Below are 24,698 nucleotides of genomic sequence, written 5' to 3'. Positions count from 1 at the left end.
GGAAGCTTCTGATTTTCTGGTCTGGTGGAGGGTTGGGTGGGAACTTGGACATCATTTTTCACCTCCCTCTTGGAATGACTCCGTGCCTGATTTCTATCCAAGATTCTATACCCTTGAAGCAGAACTTAATCCTTCTCCCAGTCAAAAAGAAAGGGAAGATTGTCAAATCTGATGTGGTAGGCTATGTAGAGTCTTCTAGTCCACTCAGATACACTCTTTTCTCTGACTCTTAAACTTTCCCTTAGCTCTCCAACACCCAGGAGCTCCCTTTCAGTGTCCTCCAGGTGCTTCCTTACTTCCTATCTTCAGAGCAGGCAGCCTCCATTCGCTCAGGCCTTAGCCCTCCTCTGCTCTCCATCTAGCCAAACTGGTTTGAGTTGGCCATGCCCCTTCCCAGCTCCCTGGGCTCTTCACATGGTGGCTGGCCCCACAGCTCTACCTTGGCTTGGCTTGGAGCCATGAGTCAGCTTCATCTCCACCCAAGCCAAATCAAACCTGAGGCAAGAGCCGAAACTCACAGTTCCTCAAAGCCTATGGCCAGGTAAGAATCTATGCTTATGTTTGTAGTTTCTGACCTTAACTCCTGGGCCCTTTCTTAGGCTCTTCTCATTTACTGACAATTCATTTCTTACCTCAGCTGCTACTGCAGCCTTGCCACATCTTTTGGCTCTCTCATTCTGCATTTTTGTTACGTGTGGGGAACCACAGGTAGTCCAGGCTGTAAGATGATTGGACATGAGGGTAGAAAGGTATTTTGATGTGCATACAGGGCCTGAGTAAAGAAGGCATTGTGCAGGTTTCTGTGGGCGAAGTCATTTGGGCTCTGCTAAATCTGATTGGGTTGTGTGGTTTGGGATCAAGTGTAGAGAGGTGAAAAGAAAGCAAAGCAAAGAAGGTGTCATATTGTCATATTCAGGGGTTTTGCTTTGAGACAGGATCTCATTTACCCTCAGACTCTGAGCTAGCAGTGCTGGCCTTGAACTTCTTGATCTTTCTGCTTCTCTCCCGAATTGGTATTATTGATGTCTGCCACTGTGACCCCTGGGTTAGGCGGGAATTTTTTATAGTTATTTTTAAGTTTTTGTTTTGTTTTTATAAACATCAAAAAGAGCTTAGCCATATGATCTTGCCTTTCCTTTAGCCTCAGGACTATTCGTGCCCAGGGATGGTGTTGCACGCCTTTAGTCCCAGCACTCAGGAAGCAGAGGCCAGCCAGGGCTACATAGAGAAATTATTAAATAAGTAAAGCAAGCAAAGCCAGAGTGAGGCAGTCTCTGAATTTGAAGGCGCCTTGTCTGGATACTGAGTTCCAGGCCAGCCTGGGAGGCGCTACATAATGAAACCCTGTGTCAAAACAAAACCAAAAAAAGCTACCTACCTAGTCATAAAGTTTTAAGACTCTCTCTCTCTCCTGTTTCTGGTATCCAGGTCAGTGTCCTTCTCTGTACTTGTTGGACATTTATACATGCTTGCCCTTCAAAAGATTCAGAATCTTAAGCTGATGGAAAGGCTTCCAACTACGTAGTCTTTTCACCTGAGTCACTGGAGGAATTTCCCAGTAAGACAGCATTCCTGAGGATAGGGTTAGGACACTAGACAGCATGCCTCGAGAAGGGTGGAGTCACCATGCCCAAGCAAGAGCTCATTTGTTGGGCTTAAAAGTGCCTTGACTATATCGCCCACAGGTGATGGAGGACGAGGAGAAGGCAGCGGAGAGCTTGGTGAGCAACATGGAAGCTGCTCATTCTCCATCCCCTATCCACTGCTGCTGGCTCCGCCTCCAATACTTGGCAGCTACTAGCATTATCTGTGGCTGTTCTTGCCTGGGGATCATGGCTCTTGTGTTTGCCATCAAGGTGAGGAATAAATTCCTATGGGACTGGGTGATATAATAAAATGACTATGTATCTGATCTGTCTACAGTTAAACGGTTACTAAATATCTTTTGGTGCTTAGTTCTGGGCCTAATGCCAGAGTAAGAATACTTTCAAAGGATCCATGTCTTATGAAAGCGGTAATTGTAAAAATGGATAATTAATAGAATTCAGCTCCTCAGTACTATAGTATGGGAGAAGCATAGGGTACCTAGGAACAAAGGAACGAGGAAAGAGCATCTCTGCAGGAGGAGGGGTAGAGTGTTTCTGTTAGAGTAAGTGGCTGCCAACACATCAAAAAGATGGCAGTAAGAATATAATTTTAAGGCCGGGCAGTGGTGGCGCACGCCTGTAATCCCAGCACTCTGGGAGGCAGAGGCAGGTGGATTTCTGAGTTGGAGGCCAGCCTGGTCTACAGAGTGAGTTCCAGGAAAGCCAGGGCTGCACAGAGAAACCCTGTCTCAACCAAATCCAAAGAACAAAAAAAGGAAGGAAGGAAAGAAGGAAAGAGAGAGAGAAAGAAAGAGAAAGAAAAAGGGTGAGTGTATGAGGATGGAAGGACAATCCAAATAAAGGCAGCAATGTGTACAGAGGTTAAATGAGGAATATGGAGAATTGGCATAAAAGAATCTTGAAGGCCTCCAATTCTGTACTTGGGAATTTTAACTTTATCATGAATAGTAGAAAGCAATTTAAATTTTCTGTTCAGAGGAATGACATGACCAGATTTGTGTTTCAGAAAGATCTACTCTCAAAACCTCCATTGAGGCTGAATCATAAGGGGCAAGACTACAGACAGACAGACAGTTAACTAGTGATGAGAACAGTATCCATCATGTTGAAGGCGCAGTGCATAGTTGTTAGAGAACAATTTGCACGCCCCTCCCCCCTTTTGTGGTTGGGGTGGGGTTGGCATTACTAGGAATTGAGGCCAGAGTCCTGCCCAGGAAAAGTGGATTATCACCAAGTCCAGCATACACATATACCTAGTGAAAGGCTGTTCAAACTAATTTAAACATAGGTCTAGAATTTTCTCACTTCGTGGATATATCTTGACAGTCAGAAATAAGAATTTCTGTCATCATAAGAATTTCACTGGGTCAAAATCATAAAAGCAATCCTTCATGATGAAAATGGTGTTGCCTTTTGGACCATAAGAGAGAGAACGAATGTGGGACAAATAGAAAAGTATGGGAATAGAAGGATTACAAAGTATATTCCAGTCCAGAAATGTAATTCATCAGAATACTTGCTAGTATGCACAGGCCTTTGGGTTCCATCCCAAACTACAAAACAAAGTCATTAAAAATACAGTCTTGTGAGCTAACTGTGGCCAGTTGAAAAGTAAGGCAAAACTAAGATGAATACTTTGTATTGCAGATGAGCCAGGAAAGACCAGAAAAGGTTGTAAACTGTTTATGTGTGTGGTTATGAGCTATGATAGATCAAGAAGTGGAGTGGGTCAGTGGGTACTTTGGGACAGAAGCAGGGGGAGAATCTAACCAAGAACCTGCCCCCAACAGGCAGAAGAGCGGCATAAGGCAGGCCAGTCGGAGGAGGCCATATACTTGGGGGCCCGGGCCCGGAGACTCATTCTGGCCAGTTTTGCTGTCTGGTTTGCTGTCCTTTTTCTGGGCCCCCTGCTGCTGTGGCTGCTCTCCTACACCATTGCTCAGGCAGAATAACCCTGGGTGGCCTTTGCTGAGAGTCAGTCAAGACCTGGATCCAATCCAACAGTTCTGCAATGCTCAGTTCTGATGACAGGAGTGGTTCGTGGCTCTTCCTGTCTGGAAGAATGTTGCCTTTCTCGGAGCCGTTGGAAGAGCTCAACTAGGCTATTCAAAGCACCCGAGACTTCAAGGGGAGGTCAGCCTGCTATGTTCTTTCATTATCCTCTGCTTTGTCTCCCTTGCCCTTGTCTCCATCCTAGGAGCCTCCATTCAGAGAAAGGGATGAAAACCAGGCTTGATTTTATTAGAATTTGTTTTGTAATAAAAATCTTTTTTGGTGGTGAAATACTGTCTAATTGTTCATTTTCCTGCTTTTCCTGCTGGCCTTTGGTGAAGGCAAGACTAGACATCTAAATGATGACTTCCTGCATCTGGTCTCTTAATTCTCATTGCTCCAAGAGAAGAAAATGTTTTGGTTTTTTGGTTTTTATAAATTTTTTCTGGAAATTTTCTTTGGAAGAAACCAAGCTTCTTATCAGACATGAACCTACAGACAGACAAAAAGAATAGTTGTAGTAGGTAGGACACCACTCATTGCTAGGCACTGTTTGTTTCTTCTGAGGCCTCACAATAGTTGGTGCCATTTTTCTTTATAGTTGGGGTAAATGTGTGTCCTAGGCCCTATCACTAGAAAATACAAAAGATATGATTGAATTGAGTTTGGTTCCAGAGAGGTAAAAAGATTGGTTTATAGGGACTACCACATATTGAAAGTTATATGATTAAATATATTTTATATTCTTTATCTTGAGACTCCTGGTAGTATTTTAAATTTTTAGGGATGTGATATGAGCCTGGTTTTGTTTTATTGAGTCAGGATTTCCCTCAGAGTTGCTGTGTAAGTACTGAGATTACTGGTGTATGCCACCATGCTTTTGTTTTTGTTTTTGTTTTTAAGTTTGTTGCTGTTTTGTTTTCTGAAATGACAAAGCCTCACCATATTGCCCTTACTAGCCTCAGTCTTGATCCTCCTGCTTCTGTTGCTGAGGGCTAGAATTACAGATATGCACTACCACACTCTGGTTAAACAGTTTTTTTAAGTTTTAAAATATGCTCCATAAGCAGGTTTCCAAGCAAATATAAAGTTTAAATTAACACCTAGCCAATATCTGAAAGTTACTACTCAAATTGATTGCTGTCAGCACTGTAAAACTTTAATTTATTCTAATCATTTATCACAAATAACTACTATTCTGACTTCTCACAGCATAACTTAATTTTGCTTGTATCTGCTTTATAGAAATGTAGTCAACCAACTAAGGAATAAATAAATGTTAAGAGTGGGATACATGAGGACTGGAGAGACATTCCACAGTTAAAAGCACTAACTCTTTCAGAAGACCTGAGTTTCCCCTTACCTACATGATGATTCACACTGCCATAATGGTAGTTCCAGGGGTTTCCAGTGCCTTCTGATCTCTACAGGTATCAAGCATGCATGTACTACACATACATACAGGCAGGCAAAACATTCATACACAAATTATTTATTTTCTGTATATGAGTGCTCTGCTGCATGTATACCTGCATGCCAGAAGAGAGCATCAGATCCCTTTATATATGAACATGTCATGAGACACCATGTGGGTGTTGGGAATTTGAACTCAAGACCTCTAGCAGAGTAGCAAGTGCTCTTAACTGCTGAGACCAGCAAACCTTAATGGAATACAAGAACATCTTTCTCAAAGGGGCTGGAGAAATGACTCGAGTTAAGAGCACTTGCTGCTCTTGCAAAGAACCAAGTTTGGTTCCCAACACCCATATCTAGCAGCTCAAAACTCCACTTCTAGGGAATTCAGCACTCTGGCTATTGTGAACACACACATAAATAAAAATTAAATTGTCTATAGAGATGGAGTCCTGTTATCTTTTTGTCTTTCCTGTTAACATTGTATAGTATTATCTATAGCTGTAATTTTGTTGCTATGTTAAGTTTTCAGACCAGGCTGGTCTCAACCTCTCTGCTTCCTACGCAACACCATGCCTGGCTCTTGTACATGTCTTTTGAAGCTTGTGTACCTCACAAATAGATTTTGTGTGTGTCTGTGTGTGTGTGTGTGTGTGTCTGTGTGTGTGTGTGTGTGTGTGTGTATGTGACTACCGTAATTCAGGAGAGAGTAGAGCTATGCAAATTAGAGACAAGCACACTGGTGGTAGAGGAGGGGTGGTACATGATGGCTATCTTCAGTGTTCCAAAATGTATTATTCTCTTTGGGGAGTCAAGAATATGTTCACCTCATATAGGACACCAGCAGTAGACCAAGTCTAATATAATGAACCAGTAGGTGTATTGTGATTAGGTGACTACATCACTAAAAAGTCCACGTAACCATGGACAGTAATAACTCGTGAAAGCTGTATCCTTGGAACTCCTTGACAAGGGGTTTTTCTCCTTGGCAATTGCTTACTAATTGTATAGCCAAAGTAAAGGACTTCCTGAGTCTTCCAACTCTTATGAGCTTCCTCATTCTTGTGCTCTTGAGGGGGAAATCTTTGAGCTGGGAGAGAAGAGCTGCACAGCACTCTACCTATTTAGTTCTTTTGATACCTCTTTTTCATGAAACTCTTGGAGGATATTCCCTGAGGTTTTGTTTTAGGTGGGTGGGATGGAATGATAGCATTGTCCGGTCATTTCTTCCATTTATGGTTTAGAACTGCCACCATGCCACCACTGTGGTCACTTATTTGTAGAAGTTTGCCTGGCTCTATATGTCTGCTACCTGCTGGAAAAAGTTCCCTGTGATAAACAGCTGTCTTTGCAGTTAAGTGCTTGTATCACCCTTACAGAGGTTCTGAGTTCAGTTCCCTGCAATCATGTTTTCCAGCTTAGAAACAGCTCTAGGGAATATGATGCTCTCTGGCCTCCACAGGCAGCTGCACTTATGTACACAGACATGTGCAGACACATAACTTAAAGTAAAAAACAAAATTGAGCTGGGCAGTGGTGGCACACTTGGGAGGCAGAGGCAGGCAGGTTTCTGAGTTCAAGGACAGCCTGGTCTACTGAGTGAGTTCCAGGACAGCCAGGGCTACACAGAGAAACCCTGTCTCAAAAAAGAAAAAAAGAAAAAGAAAGTTTCCTTTTGTAACCAAGGCTGACAATAGCAATAACCTATGGATATAAGCAAAAATTATTGTCCAGCAGTCCACAAAACTTCTGATTTTTTTTTTAAAAGCTAATAGCAACGGTTGGACTCACAGCTCAGTCCAATTGATTTCTCCATATTTTACAACCAATGTAGTATTTATTGACTTATCAAAGAGTTTTGGAATACAATAGCACTAACAATGGCATCTATGTTTTCCAGGGCCCCCAGAGGCTTTTCTGGCAACATCTCTGAGAATATACTCTATTCTGGCACCAGGATTTTCATCTAATGAACTTTATAACTTCAGAGAGTTTTTTTCCCAGCCACACTGGGTGCCCCTGTGGAAATTATTTCATTGTAGTTTTTACTGTTTTTCCAGTTTTCCAAGTCAAGGGCTAACATATAATGAAACTTTATCACAGAGGATTGACAGGCTCCCTGAAGTCCTTTCCATCAGAAAGAACTCTAAAAACACCATTGGCAAGACCCAGTACAACATTTGAATTAGTTCATCAGGAGAGTAATGTTAGGTACAGAGCACAGACAGAGGACAGTACCTTTCCAACACTACCATTTCCCATGAGTTATCTGGGCTCCTCCTAGGGCATTGACTTTGGGCTAGCACATCACCCTTGTGGCCTGAATGGTCTCAAGTAGGGCTAAGCATTACTTTAGACTAGGCCAAAGCTAAGTGAAAGGTTAACAGATGCATATGTAGCCTGCTACACTTGCTTCTGGAGCCAGCTTCCAGTTTCTGACAGGCTCTGAACTTGTGTCCAGCATCTCTCCATTGACGATACCTAACTGAAATAAACTCCATTCTCTTTACTTTTTCATATGGAGTAGTGTGCTCTGGGGAGGATAATTGCCTGCCACTAGGAAAAACTTTGGCAAATTTTCTCAGGCCTTTGGCTTTTTAATTTTACATAGGAATTCTGTCTTGATTAAAATGCCACATTTGTGTCAGTTTTTTTTTTTCTATTTTTTTTATTACAGATGGATTTTAAAATTTCAATTAATTATTAAATGTTGCCTGTATGTATATATGTGTGCCACATGATTAATGTCCAGGGAGGTCAAAGAGGGTGTTAAATCACCTGGAACTGAAGTTATGTGGGTGCTGGGAACCACACCTAAGTCATCTACAAGAGAGCCAGTATCTTAACCACTGACTCATCTCTCTAATCCCCATTTTTATTGATTTTGTGTGTTATATGGGGGGAGGGTTCCAGTACGACATGCACACAGAGATAAGAGGGCAGTGTTCAGGACTTGGTTTTCTTATACCATATGGGACCTAGGAGTTGGCACACACCATCAGTGCTGGTGGCAAGCCCACTGAGCTATATTTATTTTTTACAATGGGTTCATATATTCAGGCTGGCCTTGAACTAGCTACTCATTAAGGATGGCCTTGACCTTCCACTTGCTGTGTACTGACAAACATGCCACCAAACTCAGGCGTCATGGTCATTAAGTGGTCAGACCCCTCTGCTTTTTTGTCCTCCCCTTTAATTGCACCATATAAGCTCGATTTACATGCCTCACCATGATTGTCTTACACCTTATAAGTTCGATTTACATGCCTCACCATGAGGCTCTGCAAAAATTAGTGACCAGCCCTGAGGTCGTTGCTGAATAAACTTGTTTTTCTCTCATGATCCTGTGATAGTCCTTTAACACCCAATACACTTGGCACTAAGCATGATTGTCCTAGTAATTCCTCTCATTTTCCTGTTGTCCTCCAGGATCTTGTCTTTAGAGAGCTTTAGAGAGCCAGCTGGTATTTCATATGAACTAATCCACCAGGGATTCTTTTCCCTTCTATTGCCTGAGATTATGCAAATTTATATTATTTAGTTTCTTTTTTAAATATTTTTATTTTCTATATTCATTATTTAGTTTCTTATACACACATTTCATCCATCCCCATGCGTGCCCCACAGCTTTATTCAACAGGCTATTAGGAGAAACTTATTTCTTACTTAAAAATATTTTCAGGGCAAACAAAATAGCTCAGAGTAAAAATTTCTATCACCAAGCCTGATAGCCTAACTTTGATCCTTGAGACCTACATTGTGGAAGGAGCCAGCTCCCGCAACATGTCTGCTAACCACACACACACTGTGATGTGCGTATATGTACACACATACATATAACGTGTAATTTTAAAAGTAATTTCTCATTCAAGCAGGTCAGATGTAGTTTTCCCTAGTTAGAGTTGTCTGTACTGGACTTGTTACTAAGTGCACCCATTTGTATGCTGAATTAATGAGTTTTCCCCATTTTCTATATTAAAGTATTAAAGGTCAGGGAATCTCTTCTGCCTTTTTTTTTTTTTTTTTTTTTTTTTTTTTTGGTTTTTGGTTTTTTGAGACAGTGTTTCTCTGTGTAGCCCTGGCTGGCCTGGAACTCACTCTATAGACCAGGCTGGCCTCGAACTCATAAATCCGCCTGCCTCTGCCTCCCAAGTGCTGGGATTACAGGTGTGCGTCACCACGCCCGGCTTCTCCTTTGTTTTCAAAGTTCTCCTGTGAATCCCAGGTTTTTGGAACTCAAGGAGAATATAAGGAACTAGTTTGTACTCTTTCTTTTCCATTTTGCTAGCTCTGAGAAATAGCAAGCCAATACATACATCATCCTCCAGTTCTCACATTTCCTGTCAAGTCAGAAGCTAGTATGGAAGGAAATAGTTGCTTCTCTTTGCCTCCTTGTAATACCTCCTTGCACAAACAAGTTCTAAGCCTTGGCTGTGTCTTATTACCCACAGAAAAGGCCACAGAACTGCCAGCACAGCCTGCTTACCATCCCATCAAACACACGATGATTGAGGAGGTAACATTTTGTAGCCCATCAGCCATTTTGGAGTGTCCCATGCTTGTAGCGGACCCCATTCAGCAAGGAGAGACATGCTACCTGTAACAAATGAGATGACGGACGGCTGGTCACACTGGGGTACAGTAAGCATCAGAACAGCCCCCACCCCAGCAGATGCTGTACTGAGACCCATTTCAGAAGCCTGTCTGGTTCCCAGAGTGGGGGCATGGGACCACATCTCCCAGCTTACTGTTGGGTTTGTGGGTCTCTGTTCATATGCCCAGTTGCTTTGTTTGACCTTACTGAAAAGATGTGAACAAGCACTTATTCACCCCAGATAGGCATTTAGCAGGCCAAAGAAAGTCACTAACCACCAAGTTTATGGGGTTTTATACCAGAGCATGAAGACTCAAAAGCAGCTGCATCGCCTGTTTTTTGTTTGTTTTGTTTTGTTTTTACTTTTTTTTTTTTAATCAGTGCTTGGAGTTCAGCTTGGCCTTGTTCATGCTGGGCAAGCATTCAACAGCTGACTAAGCTATATCCCAAGTCCTGCCACCATCTTTAATGTGTTTTCTGGTGAAGGGTAATGAACATGTAGTGAAACCTACATAGTTAAAGTCTATGGGGTGAGTGGAACACCAGGAGACCCAGATTATGATCCTATCTCATTATTCTTGTCCTTGGTCATTTTCCCCAAAGATCCTTGGCTCCTTTGTTTGCAACTAATAGAAATCAGCATTTAGATTCTGTATACTAGGTTCTGTCTTGGGGGTCCTTTTAGAAATCAAACCTGGAAAATATAAAATCATATTTTGATCTATTTTTCACCATTGCCCAAATTTTACCTGTATGGTTCTTCCTCTAGTTCCAGATTCCATATTCTCATAGGAAGACTCTTGGTTCCTAATTATATGAATACTTTATTTTGACTAATTTCAGAATAATTATCCCCTATATAACAACCACACTATTTAGGAAAGTTAAAAACATTTTTTGAAAATTGTTAAAAGTTAAGCCTAATGAGGAAAGGCAGTGCTTTACAGTGATGGAGAGCAAAAACACTAAATTACCTGTTCTCATTACAGAAAAAGTTGTTAGAAAATCATTCTGTAATGTAGGCGTCTTAAACTTTAAATCCCAGCACTTAGGAGACAGGCTGACTGATCTTTGGGAGTTCCACCCCAGCCTGGACTACACAGCGAATTCCTGGCTAATAAGGGCTATAATAGTGAGACTATCTTAAAAACAAAAACAAAATCCCAAAAATTATCATTTCTTTTACTGGATGTAACCTTGAGGATTTTGCTTCTTTCGTTGCTGTTACTCCAGAGCCTTAGTTTTAGGATTTAGCTGGCTTTGGAATTAGTCTAGGCAGAACCTTACAACCTTGTGTACTTAATGCAGGAAGATTCTGAGAGCAAGACGAGTTAAAGTGTATACTACAGTAGGAGTCTGTGACCCCAGGATGATGGACACTATCCTGGATGCTCTAGTAGGAACCAAATGGCCAAGCTACATTTTGCTTTGTTGTGTTTCTCAAAACACGGTTTCTCTGTATAAACAGCCCTGCCCATCCTGTAACTCACTTTGTAGACCAGGCTGGCTTCCAACTCAAGAGATCCATCTGCCTGCCTCGCTCCTAGTGCTGGGATTAGGCGTGCACGACCACACTTGTCTACACGCAGGTTTCCACAATAAAGGAATTTTGAAACAGGCTCTTACTATAATAAAGAGCCAAATTAAGATGAGGATTCCAGAGGTAAACTAAAAGGGCCTTGTCCGAGGGCACGGCGAGATAGTGCGGAGATGTCTCATTTCCGGTAACTTAACTTCCGTGTCTCTTGACAGGCCCCAGCGCCACAGGAGAAAAAGCAAATGCTGCATGTTGATTGGCTATTTTCAGGCTCCTCCTCAAGGTGGAGACCTTTTGGGGACTTCTAGCTCCTACGTCCTTGTCTGCCCTGGAATCCCATCTTCCTATTGGACTGCCATTTTCCAATAGGCAGGGTTTCTAATCACTAGTCCTTAAGCAGCAGGGGCCATTGGCTGCAATGATGGGGGCGGAACCTTAGGTCGCTGTGGTACAGGTTAAAGCAAAGGAGTAAACGTAAGACAGGCAGCTGCGGGTCTTTGCGCAGGTTAGACTGTTCCCTCCCTAACCCCCTACCCCCACCCCCACTTCCCCTGGCCGCACGGGTCAACCTGCTCGAGACCCCGCGTCCCTCCCAGTGGACGCCAAGTGCGCTTGCGCGGTAACAGCCGCCCGCACTTGTGCCATTTCCCCTTTCTTCCGAGCCACCTTTCCCCCCTCCCTTCCCTACCCCCTTCCCTGCCCTGCTTCCCTCCCTTCCCCCTAGACCCTTCGTTGTGGTCTCCCCGTCCTGATCCTTCCCCTACCCCACCCCCACCCCCCAGGACCCTGGCGCCCCAGCCGCAGGTGTTGCGCCCCCGGGAGCCACGATGTCCATCCTCTCAGAACCTGTGGGCCTCCTTGCCCTCACTGCCCTCCGTTTCCTCCTCGCAGGCCCCCACATCCCTCAGAATGACGTTGGACGTGGGGCCGGAGGATGAACTCCCAGACTGGGCTGCGGCCAAAGAGTTTTACCAGAAGTACGACCCTAAAGACATCATTGGCAGGTAAGCCTTAGCTGGAGAATACATAGGTCCAATGTAGTCAGCTCCTAGCCAGGAATAAGGCTTCCTTCTGAAGGCTGGTTAGGAAGTGGTCAGTTGAAAACAGTTAGTGACTAAGCTAGTATTCTGAGTTAACCCGAATTTTTCCTCTAATTTATTCATCTGTATTGTCAACAAACATGATTATGCTCCAGACACTGGGAGGGTAGAAAACACCCATCACGTGAGCATTTCAAAGGTATCTAGTTAGCAAAGTAGGGGGTCTGTATAAAAGATGCTCGGAGCTGCGCGGTGGTGGTGCATGCCTTGGATCCCAGCAGAGGCAGGTGGAGCTCTGTTGAATTCGACACCAGCCTGGTTTACAGAGGAAGTTCAAGGACAGCCCGGATCACACAGAGAAAGCCTGTTGGGGAGGAGAGGGGATCGCTGCTGTGATCGCCACCACAGATGCTCTATGGTGTAGTTTCAGAAGCATATGTGTTGGTTATGTTGTGTTAAGCACAAAGGACACCAGGTGAGGAGTGACGGGGACCCAGAAAGGTTCTGTCTTGGAGTTTACATAATGAAAAGAAGGCAAAGATCAATACGAGCGCTAGGGGGAAAAGTAAGTAGGCAATAGGGTTGAATCAAGGAGGACTCCACAGAGAAGGAACTTTAGAAGGCTTCTGAGAAAATGGCAGGAGTGGGCAGGTTGGGGAGAGGGTTGTTTGGTTGTTCATGGTGCTGGGGATTAAACTCAGGGCCCCATCCTGGGAATCAGTGCTTTACTACAGAGCTACATTCTCAGCCCCAAGGAACTGAGCCTGGAGCTGAGACATAAAGTGTGAGAACAGGCTCAGGGGGAAGGTCTTCTCGTTTATAGGCGGCAATTAGAGCAGGGCTCAAGGAAGTGGCTAGACCTAGAAAGTGTAGGGAAAAACAAAAAAGGGAGTGAGTAAAATGGGGCTTTACGCCATTATGAGGAATTTAAAGTTTCAGGTAGAGCAGCTGCATGCTTTCTAAGTGGTGCCATGATGGGAAGTGTGCTTGGGAGCCCTGGGGTAACTGAGGGTAGAAGCCCAGCCCACCACCACTGCTGTACCTTTGCTGTGAGCTGGGTTATTGTGTTAGGACACTTGTAAGCATATGGTGGTACTTAAAACACTTAGAAATTTAAAAAGCTCTTTCTGGCCTTTATATAGAGATAGGAAAGGGCTGGTGATGGCAACGCTTGGACTTGTGGTGATTGCAGAGATGGAGAGATGCAAGCAGGTCCAAGTAGTGACTTCAAAGGACATGAGATACAGATCATAGAGAAGGGGAAAACAAAGTAACTTTTAAGGTTTTTATTTGAGCACTTGCATGCCATTTACTGAAATGAAAATTTGTGGAAGGATTAGATTGGGGAATGAAGTGAACCAGTCAGGGGTTTTATTTTGGAAATACTAAGTTTGAGATGCCCCGTGGAGTGCTTTCAAATGGGTTTGAGTCTGAAACTGGAGAGCTGGATAACAACCATAAATGTGGAGGAATCAGCATATAGAAAGGGCAGTGAGGAGGGGAAAGGTATGGACAGGGCAGGGCCGGGGCGCCTGGGTCATGTCACCATTTCCTGACCACTTACAAGACCTACGAAGAGCCGGGCGGTGGTGGCGCACTCCTGTAATCCCAGCACTCTGGGAGGCAGAGGCAGGCAGATTTCTGAGTTCGAGGCCAGTCTGGTCTACAGAGTGAGTTCCAGGACAGCCACGGCTATACAGAGAAACCCTGTCTCGAAAAAAAAAAAAAATCCAAAAAAAAAAAAAAAGAAGGCCCACGAAGGAGGAGATGCAGTCTGTGAGCTACTAAGGAAAATGCACTTTTAGAAGGTTGCCAGGAGCTGCTTTGTGAAACACTTCTGAGCCTGAGAAAGGCAGGCATGTGGCATTAGATTTGGCCAGGCACATTTAGATATCACACGGAGAGGTCAGTAAAGCACTTAGAGCTAGGATTCTGGTGAGAAATTGAGGCTCAAAGACAGTTATACAGTGACAGTTGCACATAGATATTTAAAGCTTCTAGGACTCAATATAGGTCATCAGGAGACAGACTGTGTCTCAGTGTCTGTTCTATTGCTGTGAGAAAACACCATGACCAAGGCAACTTAAAAACATTTAATTGGGTCTTGCTTACAGTGTCAGAGGGTGAGTTCACGACCATCATGGCGGGAGTGTGGTGGCAGACAGGCATGGCCCTGAAGAAGTCCTTGGGAGCTTCCATCTTAACTACATACAGCTGGCAGAGAGAGCAAAACCTTACCTGCCCTGGGCTTTTGAAACCTCAAAGCCTATCCCCAATGACAGTCCTCTAGTAAGACCATGCATTCAGCCCTTCCTAAACAGTTGCACTAACTAGGGAGCAAGCACCCACACACATGAGCTGTGGGACCCTCACTCATTCAGACCACCACAGAGTGCATTAGAGCAAGAACCCACATCCAAATCCTGAGCTGTTACAGGGTTTGGGACTAGGTAGGCGATAGCAAGCTTATGAACTATGGGAAAGAACCAAACATTGATTCCACTTCAAGAGAACCAGGAAATCCAGCTTTTGTGCAGCCAGATTAAAGGGCGGCAGCCTTATTGTTTCACCTGGAAGTGTATTTTTGTCCCCTCCCCAGTCAGTACTGCAGCTGCATTGTCTTGTCCCTCAGAATCTTGCCTTTCTTTTTCTTTTTTCTTTCTTTTGTTTTGGTTTTGGGGTTTTTTTTGGGGGGGGGGTGTAATTTGTTTTTTCAAGACAGGGTTTCTTACTGTTCTGGAACTTGCTCTGTAGACCAGGCTGGTCTTGAACTCACAGAGAGCCACCTGCCTCTGCCTCTTGAGTGCTGGGATTAAAGGCGTGTACACCACTGCCCAGCTCATCCTGCCTTTCTTACATGTAAGTTAATTGCCCAGTCTTTTTTTCTCACCCAGAGACAGGGTTTCTCTGTGAAGCCCTTTCTTTAGACTAGGTTGGCCTCAAAACTTGGAGACCCATCTAAGCACTGGGGTTAAAGGTCTATATCCCCACCCCCAACACCCGCCTCAGCCTCTGCCACCATGTCCAAGCTGCAGACTCTTAATAAATGTCTTCTTCAAGTGCACTAGGCCCATGGGTGAAAGTTTAAAGTGTTGAAAGAACTTGGTAGGGCGGGTGAGAGGGCTCGGTTGGTAATGTGCTTACAGTATAAGCCTGGTAACCTCAGTTTGAACCCTGGAACCCATGTAAGGGTGGAAGGAGAGAACTGACACACATACACACACACACACACACACACACAGGTTTGGGAAATAGCCCACACATTAACTGAAGCATGGACTAAATAGCAGAACTATAACTGAGGTCATTTGGTGTACTCAGGTGACTGGTGAAGGAATTAGGATTTGATGATATTTTTCCTTTTTCTTTTTAAAAATGTTTTTCCCCTACTTTATTTATGTATTCATTTTGCATCTCAATCCCAGCCCCTTCCCTTCTCTCCTCCTAGTCCCACCCTCACACAACCCCTTCCCCCCATAAAATATATTCTTAGTTGAAATAAAATTATATCACTTTCCCCTCCCTTTCCTCCCTCCAGCCCACCCCACTACTCTCCGTTAAACACTTCTCATGAACCCTGTCTTAGTCAGAGTTTCTATTTCTGTACAAACATCAGGACCAAGAAGCAAGCCGGGGAGGAAAGGGTTTGTTCAGTCTACACTTCCACAGTGCTGCTCATCACCAAAGGACTGGAACTCAAGCAGGTCAGGAAGCAGGAGCTGATGCAGAAGCCATGGAGAGATGCCGCTTACTGGCTTGATTCCCCTCACTTGCTCAGCCTGATCTCTTATAGAACCCAAGAGCACCAGCCCAGAGGTGGCACCACCCACAAGGGGCCCTCCCCGCCTTGATCACTAATTGAGAAAATGCCCCACAGCTGGATCTCATAGAGGCATTTCCCCAAGGGAGACTCCTTTCTCTGTGATATCTCTAGCTTCTGTCAAGTTGACACTCTTTTTCTTATTACTGTTAAATACTTGTATACACACACACATGCATATTATGAAAGAGGACAGAGTTTGGGGTTGGAGAGATGGCTCAGTTGTTAAGAGCACTGACTGCTCTTCCTGAGTTCAGATCCCAGCAACCACATGGTGGCTCACAACCATCCTTAACGAGATCCGATTCCCTCTTCTGGAGTGTGTGAAGACAGCTACAGCGTACTTACATATGATAAATAAATCTTTTAAAAAGAAAAAGAAAGCATGAGGGCAGAGGGTTTGTAAGAATAAGAATATGAGGAAGCCTGCTGTGATTGTACGTTTGTGGTTAGTTAATAGGGTGGTAGGTAATTATGAATGTATCCAACAGTAATTGTAAGACTGAATTTCTGGCCTATGCCTTTAACCCTAGTCTTTGGAGGCAGAGGGAGGTGGAATTCTGGTGAGTTTGAGGCCAGCCTGGTCTATGTAGCAAGTTCCAGACCAGCTAGACTTATACAGTGGGGGAAAGGGAGGGAAGGAGGGTCACCAAAACCAAAAGGGGGATAAACAGATGGCTTGGTGGTAGGTGGAACACTTGTTTAGCATACGTGAAGCCCTCGTATTAATCCCCAGCTCTTAATGGGAGGGAGAGGAGAAAAGACAATTGTTCTTGTTCACTGATAAGGTGGGAAGCTGTTTGTTTGTTTGTTTGTTTGTTTGTTTTGGTTTTGGTTTTTTTGAGACAGGGTTTCTCTGTGTAGCCCTGGCTGTCCTGGAACTCACTGTGTAGACCAGGCTGGCCTCAACTCAGAAATAGGTGGGAAGTTTTTAAACAGTGAGTAACAAGAGCTGGGTTTAGGAATCTGATTGAGAAACTGTGAGTTGATGACTTGTGAGAACCTTAGCATCTGGGAAGAGAACAAGGTGGCTCTCACGGTTACCAAATAAGGAAGACAAGCCCTGAGGCAAGGCATCCTGTGTGTGGGGGCGGATGTGCCAGGAGAGGCCCCAGGGGTGGATTTTGAGGCTCCCTGCAAAGTTGATTAGAGAGAATGGGAACATGGGAATGAGAGAGAGGGGTGGGCTCGCCTGTGTTAACAGTGACAGCATTGGGCTGGAGAGATGGCTCAGTGGTTAAGAGCACTGACTGCTCTTCCAAAGGTCCTGAGTTCAAAGCCTAGCAACCACATGGTGGCTCACAACCATCCGTAATGAGATCTGATGCCCTCTTCTGGAGTGTGTGAAGACAGCTACAGTGTACTTACATATAATAAATAAATGAATGAATGAATAAATGAATGAATAAATAAATAAAACAGTGACAGCATTAACAGATCAGAAACACAGAGAGGGAGGGGGCTACAGAGATGGCTCCTCAGATAAGAGCACTGACTGCTGTTCCAGAGGTCCTGAGTTCAATTCCCAGCAACCACATGGTGGCTCACAACCATCTGTAATAAAATCTACTGCCCTCTTCTGGTGTGTCCAATGACAGCTACAAAATAAATAAATAAATAGAGAGAGAAAGAAAAGAAATACAGAGCCAGGCAGTGGTGGTGCATGCCTGTAATCCTAGCATGCTGGGAGGCAGAGGCAGGCGGATTTCTGAGTTCGAGGCCGGCCTGGTCTACAGAGTGAGTTCCAGGATAGCCAGAAACCCTGTCTCGAAAAACAAAAAAGAAAAAAAGAAAAGAAATACAGAAACAAGTTAGTTGTGGGAGAAAATGCAGTCATCATGATAGATGATGCCTGGCATGAAATGTCTTTACAATCCATAAGGAAAGATGTTCATGAAGACAGGATCTGACAAGGGAAATATCTGGGCTTAGAGGTTGAAGTCTCAGAGGTGCAGAAGATACTGAAAGAAAATGTTCAGGGCTAAGGATGGAGCCCTGGGTAAGCCCGCTTATTTATTAGTAATATGTAGTATTTTTGAGATGGAGTCTCTGTGCAACTAACGTTGACCTGGTACTGAAAATCCTCTGAGCCTTCTCAGCATGGCCAGCACACTTGGCTCTCTCTGTTGGGTTTATTTTGGCAGGTCTGTGCTGGGGACTGGGTTGAAGCTCAGAGACTTACATGCTGATCAAACAGCCTACCATTAAGCTATATAGCCCAGTCCTAGATTTCGTCTTTGTTAACCCGTGCTCAGCAGGCACACCACCCCAAAGCCATTCTCTCAGCCCAAGGATGACATTTAAGAAGCTCACAGAGAACAAAGCACTGGAGTCTGTCAGCAGAAAAAAAGATTGAGTCTTAAGTCTTGCATTTCCCCTTGAAATGATCTAGAATCTTACTAGAAAGGCTTAATTACTCAAGTTAGCACCCTTAAAGTAAAAGGTACATGGGATGCCTGAGGAGGAAGAGAGCAGATAGGATTGGTGGAGCAGCATTTAGTCTGCTCTCAATGACGTCAGCCTTTGTACTTTCTGAAATTATAAGCTTCCCAATCAAATTTATTAACGATGAGGAATGACTAGAGGTTAGGAATATAGCTTAATGGTAGCATGCTTCCCTGGCATGGGTGAGGCCCTGAATCAACTATATATATTTATTGGGCTTCTCTTATGCTCAGAGTTATTAGGGAGATTTGGGATTTGGATGGAGACTTAGATGGTTTCTTACCACTTCCTGCAAAGGGCAAACTCTGGGACCTTGTGAAAAGCCTTGTTCAGGGCTTAAGCAGGGAAGGAAGACCCTGGATCCAACTCAAATCACCTACTTGAGTTCCTGTGGGCATGGTGTGGTACTTTGCTTTTTTTGGTACCCACATGCCTGAAGACACTGTGAAGCTCTGATAGGCTAGGGTTTGAGTCACGGTACTTGGCCTCATATGAGTCTGATATGGTAAGCATAATGGTCCAAAGGCTCTATTCTGTCTGGAAGTAATGTAGAAGCCAGATGTGGTGGTGCACACTTGAAATCTTGAGTTCAGAGCCAGTTGGCAACACCCAGTCTTCCAGAATGTCTTTAATCCCAGCACTCAGAAACAGAGGCAGTTGTATCTCCATGAGTTCCAGGCCAGCCTGGTCTACATAGTGAGCTCCAGAACACCCAGAGCTACATAATGAGGCCCTGTCAAAGAAGGAAACAGACAAACGGGGGGGGGGGGGGGGGGGAGGACTGAAGAAGAGAGGGAGAAAAAGAAAAAACGGGTGAGAAGGGAAGCGTGGGATGCCTGATTTGATGCTATTATTTGATTCTGCTAGAGGAGTGAGCTCCGTGGTGCGCCGCTGTGTCCATCGAGCTACTGGGGATGAGTTCGCAGTGAAGATCATGGAGGTGTCTGCTGAGCGGCTGAGTGTTGAGCAGCTGGAGGAGGTGCGGGATGCCACACGGCGAGAGATGCACATCCTTCGCCAGGTCGCTGGCCACCCCCATATCAGTGAGGCTGCATTCCCTGCTCCTGCTGGCTGACAGCCCCATCCCTGCTGGCCCTGTTCATAACCCACACCCTAGAACTGCCTCTAGGTCTTCTTCCTCGCTCAAGTGATACTCCTTCCTTCCCAGTATGCTAGCCTAGTGCTGCCTGTGGGTGGAAAGGCACCTGCAATGTGTATCTACTCCTTCCCATCTCTCTCTGCCTTTCTGCCTCTTTCCCCAGTCACTCTCATCGATTCCTACGAGTCTTCTAGCTTCATGTTCCTGGTGTTTGACCTGTGAGTATCACCCTGTTCATCTGAGAACTCTAGTCCTTGCCTTCCCGAGTGGTCCTGGGGTTGCAGGGTTACAGCTCCTGGGCACACCACTGTTTACATCGTGCTCCACTCCTGCCAGGGTTCTCTGTTGTTCTTCTCCCTAAAAGTCCAAGGCACGGGACTTCTCCTTAGGTGCCATTATTGGAGCAGAAACTTCAAGAGTAATAACGATCAATCAAATGCCAGGAGAGTTGGGGTGCCCGGCAGGGTCCCTGAGTGACTCCCTCCAAACATCCCTTGGAGTCTCCCTGCTTAGCACCCTGCTCTGCTTCCCTGTGCCTACTGATTCTTTTCCTTTCGTGTATCTGAATCTGATGTTGTGTTACATGATAGAGTGCAGACTAGTTGCAAATGGATTTCAGGAGTATGATTTCGCCAGGCATGATGCCTTGTAATCCCACTACTCCAGAGACTAAGGCCAGGAGGGGTACAAATTCAGGGCTAGCCTGGACTTTGTATCAGAATCCTGTATCTGAGAAAGGAAGGAATAATCTGAATTATTCCAGGAAAAAAAATTCACAAGCCCTTAAATTACTCTCTGCAAAATTCTGAGGGGAAATAGGAAATGTTTATCCCTCCCTCTTAAAAGATCCCATCTCTTACAAATGTACAGGACAGTGACAGTCTTGAGTATTGATTAGGATTGTAACTATAATCTCAATTTTATTATTTATGTATGTATTTTAACACATTGTAGCCCTGGACAGTCTGGTCTTTAACTTAAAGATCAGACTGCCTCTGCCTCCCAAGTGCTGGGATTAAAGGTGCGAGCCACCACCACCTGACTGGAACCTCAGTTTCCTTTTGTTTTTGGTTTGGTTTGGTTTTTTTCAGAGGATTGGTTTGTTTTTTTCAGAGGGTTTCTCTGTGTAGCCCTGGCTGTCCTGGAACTCATTCTGTAGATCAGGTTGGCTTTGAGGTCACAGAGATACACCTGCCTTTGCCTCCTGAATGATAGAATTAAAGGTTTACACCACCACCACCAGGCTGTAACCTCAATTTTAAAGGGTAATTAGATAAGCAAATTCTAAAATACTTTTATTCTATCGTCTCGTAACTTATTTGAACTTTTCTCAGTACTGACTTTAAGAAGTCTTTTGTAGCTAAGGTTGCTCTCAGATTAAGACCTCCTGTGACTTACAAGAAGTTGCTATTCTTACTGAAAGTGTTCCTTTGTGGCACATTAAGGATATTTCAACCACCAACACTGTATCATACTGCCCCTGAAATCTAGTTCACCCCTTCACTCCTGGAGTGCTTGCCTGCTGGCCACAGAGGAATCTCTCCTCACTGGCCTTACCACCTTCTCAGCCTCCAGTAGGGTGCATTTGCCTCTTCTCCCCTCCCCCAATCCCTTAGGATGCGGAAAGGAGAGCTGTTTGACTATCTCACGGAGAAAGTGGCCCTCTCAGAAAAGGAAACCAGGTACTGGTAGAGCCTAATGCCCTCGGGATGTACAGGAATGTTCAGGGAGAGACAGAGCCGGCTGTCTCCCCAGGTCCATTATGAGGTCTCTGCTGGAAGCAGTGAGCTTCCTCCACGCCAACAACATTGTGCACCGAGACCTGAAGCCTGAGAACATCCTCCTAGATGACAATATGCAGATACGCCTTTCAGACTTTGGGTTCTCCTGCCATCTGGAACCTGGCGAGAAGCTTCGAGGTGAGATGAAATCGCTTCAGAGGGAGGGAGGCAGGCCCAAACTTGAGGTTGCCTGGCTGGCCAGGTTGAGAACTGAGTTCCTGATACCAAGGAAAAGAAAGTGACTGCTGGCTACTGGAGTACTCTGGATGCAAAGGCTTTGTTCAGCTCAGTGGACTTCTTCACCTAAGAGAATGAGATGTGTGCAGAGGGCCATGCCAGGGAAGCCAGAAGGGAACACTGTTGAACCTGAGGGATGCAGAGGAGAGGTCTTCAGAGCTGAGCTTTGTTTAGGGAGGAAAGAGAAAGCAGGGATAGAGGGCCCCAGCAGTTTGAAGTGTGGATAAAGCAAGACCTCTCTGTAGTGCTGTGAGGATCCTGCTATGATTCATTGTAACAAGAAAAATGTCTGGAACTGGGAAGATGGCCTAGTGGATCATGGAACTTGCCATGCAAGTTTGAGGACCAGAGTTCAGATCCTAGCAACCATGGAAATACCAGCATGTATGAGGCAAAGAGAGGGTATCCTTGGAAAAAGCTGCTTAATAAGACTTTCTGAATCAGTGGAGCTTTGGGCTAAATGCATAAAGGAGAAAGTAATTGAGGAAGATGGTCAACCACAGCCTTGGGCCTACACATGTGTAACACACACACATGCATGCATGCACACATTTCTAGTGCAGATGGGAAACTTTGAGCATATTCAGGTGTAGGAGTCCCAAGAGCTATTCATAAGTATCTTGTCCTTTATACTATATGCATATACAAATAATGGGCATTTATCATGGGGCAAATGTCACACCAGATATCTATGCTTTGGCTTATTTCCCTTAACAGTATTTCTTCCCAACAGAAAATAGTATCAGTATCTCTGTTTTATGACTAGGTATGAAGACATGACTTTGCCCGAGTTTGAACTTGGAACTGTACAGTTGCATGTTAACTGTGTGTCACCTCCCTTCTGGCTTTCACATCTCCATCCTTTGGAATCCCTTTGCCCTGCCTGCTTCACCTTCCTTAACTTGAGTGATTTGGGTTTCACTTTAAGCTTCCACTCCTGGAGGGCCCCCTGCTTTCTGTTTTTATATTTTCACATGACTTAACACTCATTTCTTACTTGCTTCCTAGAAGACAATGAGCAAAGATGCATCTACCTCATGACCCTCTAATAGAACTCTTGATATGTGCTAGACAGTCAATATTTGTGTTCCCAAAAGTATTTTTCAATTTAGGCTTATTAAATTCTCTTGGAAATATATGAAATAGTTTGAAATTTCTGAAATTCAAAAAAAAAAAAAAAAGGTACCTGTAGTGGCAAAAAGAAACTAAAAATACAGATTTGTGTCAAGTGATGGAGGAACCTGAGCCGTGGGCACCTGGACGCATCCTGATGCCTTGAGAGGGAATCACGGAAGGGTTACTGTGGAGGGAGTTTTTTGTTTGTTTGTTTCGTCTCTACATGTCTGTACAGGAACTAGCTGTGTAGACCAGCAAAGATCATGTAGACCATACCTAGACCAAATCATAAAAAGTGTTTAAACAGGGACTACCCCAGTATGTTCTTAAGCAGTTCCAGGTTTGTAATGGGCATGGTGGCACACTCCTTTAATCCTGGCATTTAGGAAATAGAGGCAGGCAGATTTTTTTGAGTCTGAAGCTACCCTGGTCCACATAATGAGTTAATTCCAAGCCATCCAAGGCTACATAGTGAGATCTTGTCTAGAAAAAAAGAATTTTGCTCTTCACATCTATTACATATGTGATATAGAGGTAAGACAGTTGTTTTGATGGATGAGCAGCTTGGCTTGAAGGTGGGGGAGGTAAATGATGCTGCTATGTAAGACCTTGAAGCTATCCCCAAAGTGGGTTTTCCTAAGACGGCCACCAGGAGCTTGGGTGGGGATTTAATGGTTAGCTAGGGACACGCCCTTGCTCTTAGGCTCAGCAGAAAACACAGGAGCAACAAGGGTGTACTTGTGTTGTTGTGAACGGAGAAGCTCCACAGAGGGCTGGTGTCTGGGGCTCCGCAGGGAATGCTAGTGTTAGTCCCTCAGCCTTCTGCCCTCTCTCCCCAGAGCTGTGTGGGACTCCAGGGTATCTAGCACCAGAGATCCTTAAATGCTCCATGGATGAAACTCACCCAGGCTACGGCAAGGAGGTCGACCTGTGAGTCTCTATGATGCCCTCCTTCTGTGTCACACCCTTGCTTGTTACCTGTGCCAGTCTAATAACCATGCTCTCATTCTCAGCTGGGCTTGTGGGGTGATCCTGTTCACACTTCTGGCTGGCTCACCACCATTCTGGCACCGGCGCCAAATCCTAATGCTACGCATGATCATGGAAGGGCAATATCAGTTTAGTTCACCCGAGTGGGATGATCGTTCAAACACCGTCAAAGACCTGGTAAGTAGGGGCCATGAAACAATGCAAGGGAAGACCCAAGATCTGACCCTCATGCTATGAAGTCTCTCTAGATCTCCAAGCTACTGCAGGTGAATCCTGAAGCGCGCTTGACAGCCGAGCAGGCCCTACAGCACCCCTTCTTTGAGCGCTGTGAAGGCAGTCAACCTTGGAACCTCACACCTCGCCAGCGGTTCCGGGTAAGCCTGGGAGTAGCAGGGTCTGTCCCGGGCCTCGTCCTTTTCCCTGTGCTGGACGTTTTACTGGGGCTAATACTGTCCCTTTTCCAGGTGGCAGTGTGGACAATACTGGCTGCTGGACGAGTGGCCTTAAGCAGTCACCGTTTACGGCCACTAACTAAGAATGCACTATTGAGAGACCCCTATGCACTGCGGCCAGTCCGGCGCCTCATTGACAACTGTGCCTTCCGGCTCTATGGGCACTGGGTGAAGAAGGGTGAGCAGCAGAACCGGGCAGCCCTCTTCCAGCACCAGCCTCCTAGGCCTTTCCCCGTTGCTGCCACTGAACTCGAAGGAGACTCCAATGCTATCACAGAGGATGAGGCTACGCTGGTACGGAGCTAGGGCCTTATCCCTGGGCAAGCCAGAAAGTAGGACTCTCCAGGAGGAGATTTTTTTTTCTATCATTCCAACTGTTTGGGACTCAGACCTTAGCCCTGCCTTGCCAAGCCTACAACTGAGAATGCTGCTTGTCACAGAATCCAGCCCTCTACCCCTATTCCTCTGGACTTGGAGATCAGGGCGGAGACGGAAGCAAGCCTCTTCCAGTGTTGTGCCTGGCCTTGCCATCGCCGCCTGTGCTGCATCTGAAATAAAACCTGCTACACGCCTGG

General features: G+C 45.0%; 2 protein-coding genes across 11 annotated transcripts in view; one reads left to right on the top strand and one right to left on the bottom strand.

Moving 5' to 3' along the window:
• The window catches only part of Septin1 (septin 1), a 502,205-nt gene that overhangs the window by 340,206 nt on the left and 137,301 nt on the right, over window positions 1–24,698 (bottom strand). The window lies entirely within an intron of this gene.
• Window positions 20–24,698, top strand: LOC127695892 (phosphorylase b kinase gamma catalytic chain, liver/testis isoform). 9 transcript variants are annotated; one of them, XM_052198111.1, is made up of 11 exons: window positions 85–541; window positions 1,686–1,856; window positions 12,035–12,147; window positions 19,316–19,491; window positions 19,711–19,765; window positions 21,164–21,229; window positions 21,303–21,466; window positions 23,521–23,611; window positions 23,695–23,848; window positions 23,920–24,045; window positions 24,136–24,698. In XM_052198111.1, the coding sequence occupies exons 2-11, from the start codon at window positions 1,689–1,691 to the stop codon at window positions 24,427–24,429; spliced, it is 1,407 nt and encodes a 468-aa protein (XP_052054071.1). In that variant the 5' UTR covers window positions 85–541; window positions 1,686–1,688; the 3' UTR covers window positions 24,430–24,698. The 9 variants fall into 9 exon arrangements, with proteins under 9 accessions (XP_052054147.1, XP_052054071.1, XP_052054090.1 ...); XM_052198130.1 differs by lacking the exons at window positions 85–541; window positions 1,686–1,856 and adding an exon at window positions 11,493–11,617; XM_052198120.1 differs by lacking the exons at window positions 85–541; window positions 1,686–1,856 and adding an exon at window positions 11,494–11,648.

The sequence above is a fragment of the Apodemus sylvaticus genome, chromosome 1 (assembly GCF_947179515.1).
Source record: "Apodemus sylvaticus chromosome 1, mApoSyl1.1, whole genome shotgun sequence".
NCBI lineage: Eukaryota > Metazoa > Chordata > Mammalia > Rodentia > Muridae > Apodemus > Apodemus sylvaticus.
This window is presented reverse-complemented; position numbering and strand designations above follow the sequence as displayed.

Excerpts from the sequence above, each read along its gene's own strand:
- LOC127695892 (XM_052198111.1), top strand. The coding sequence starts at position 1,689 with ATGGAGGACGAGGAGAAGGCAGCGGAGAGCTTGGTGAGCAACATGGAA. Across the intron at positions 21,467-23,520 it reads ACCTGGCGAGAAGCTTCGAG|AGCTGTGTGGGACTCCAGGG; the intron begins GTGAGATGAAAT and ends CTCTCTCCCCAG. Across the intron at positions 24,046-24,135 it reads CACCTCGCCAGCGGTTCCGG|GTGGCAGTGTGGACAATACT; the intron begins GTAAGCCTGGGA and ends TCCCTTTTCCAG.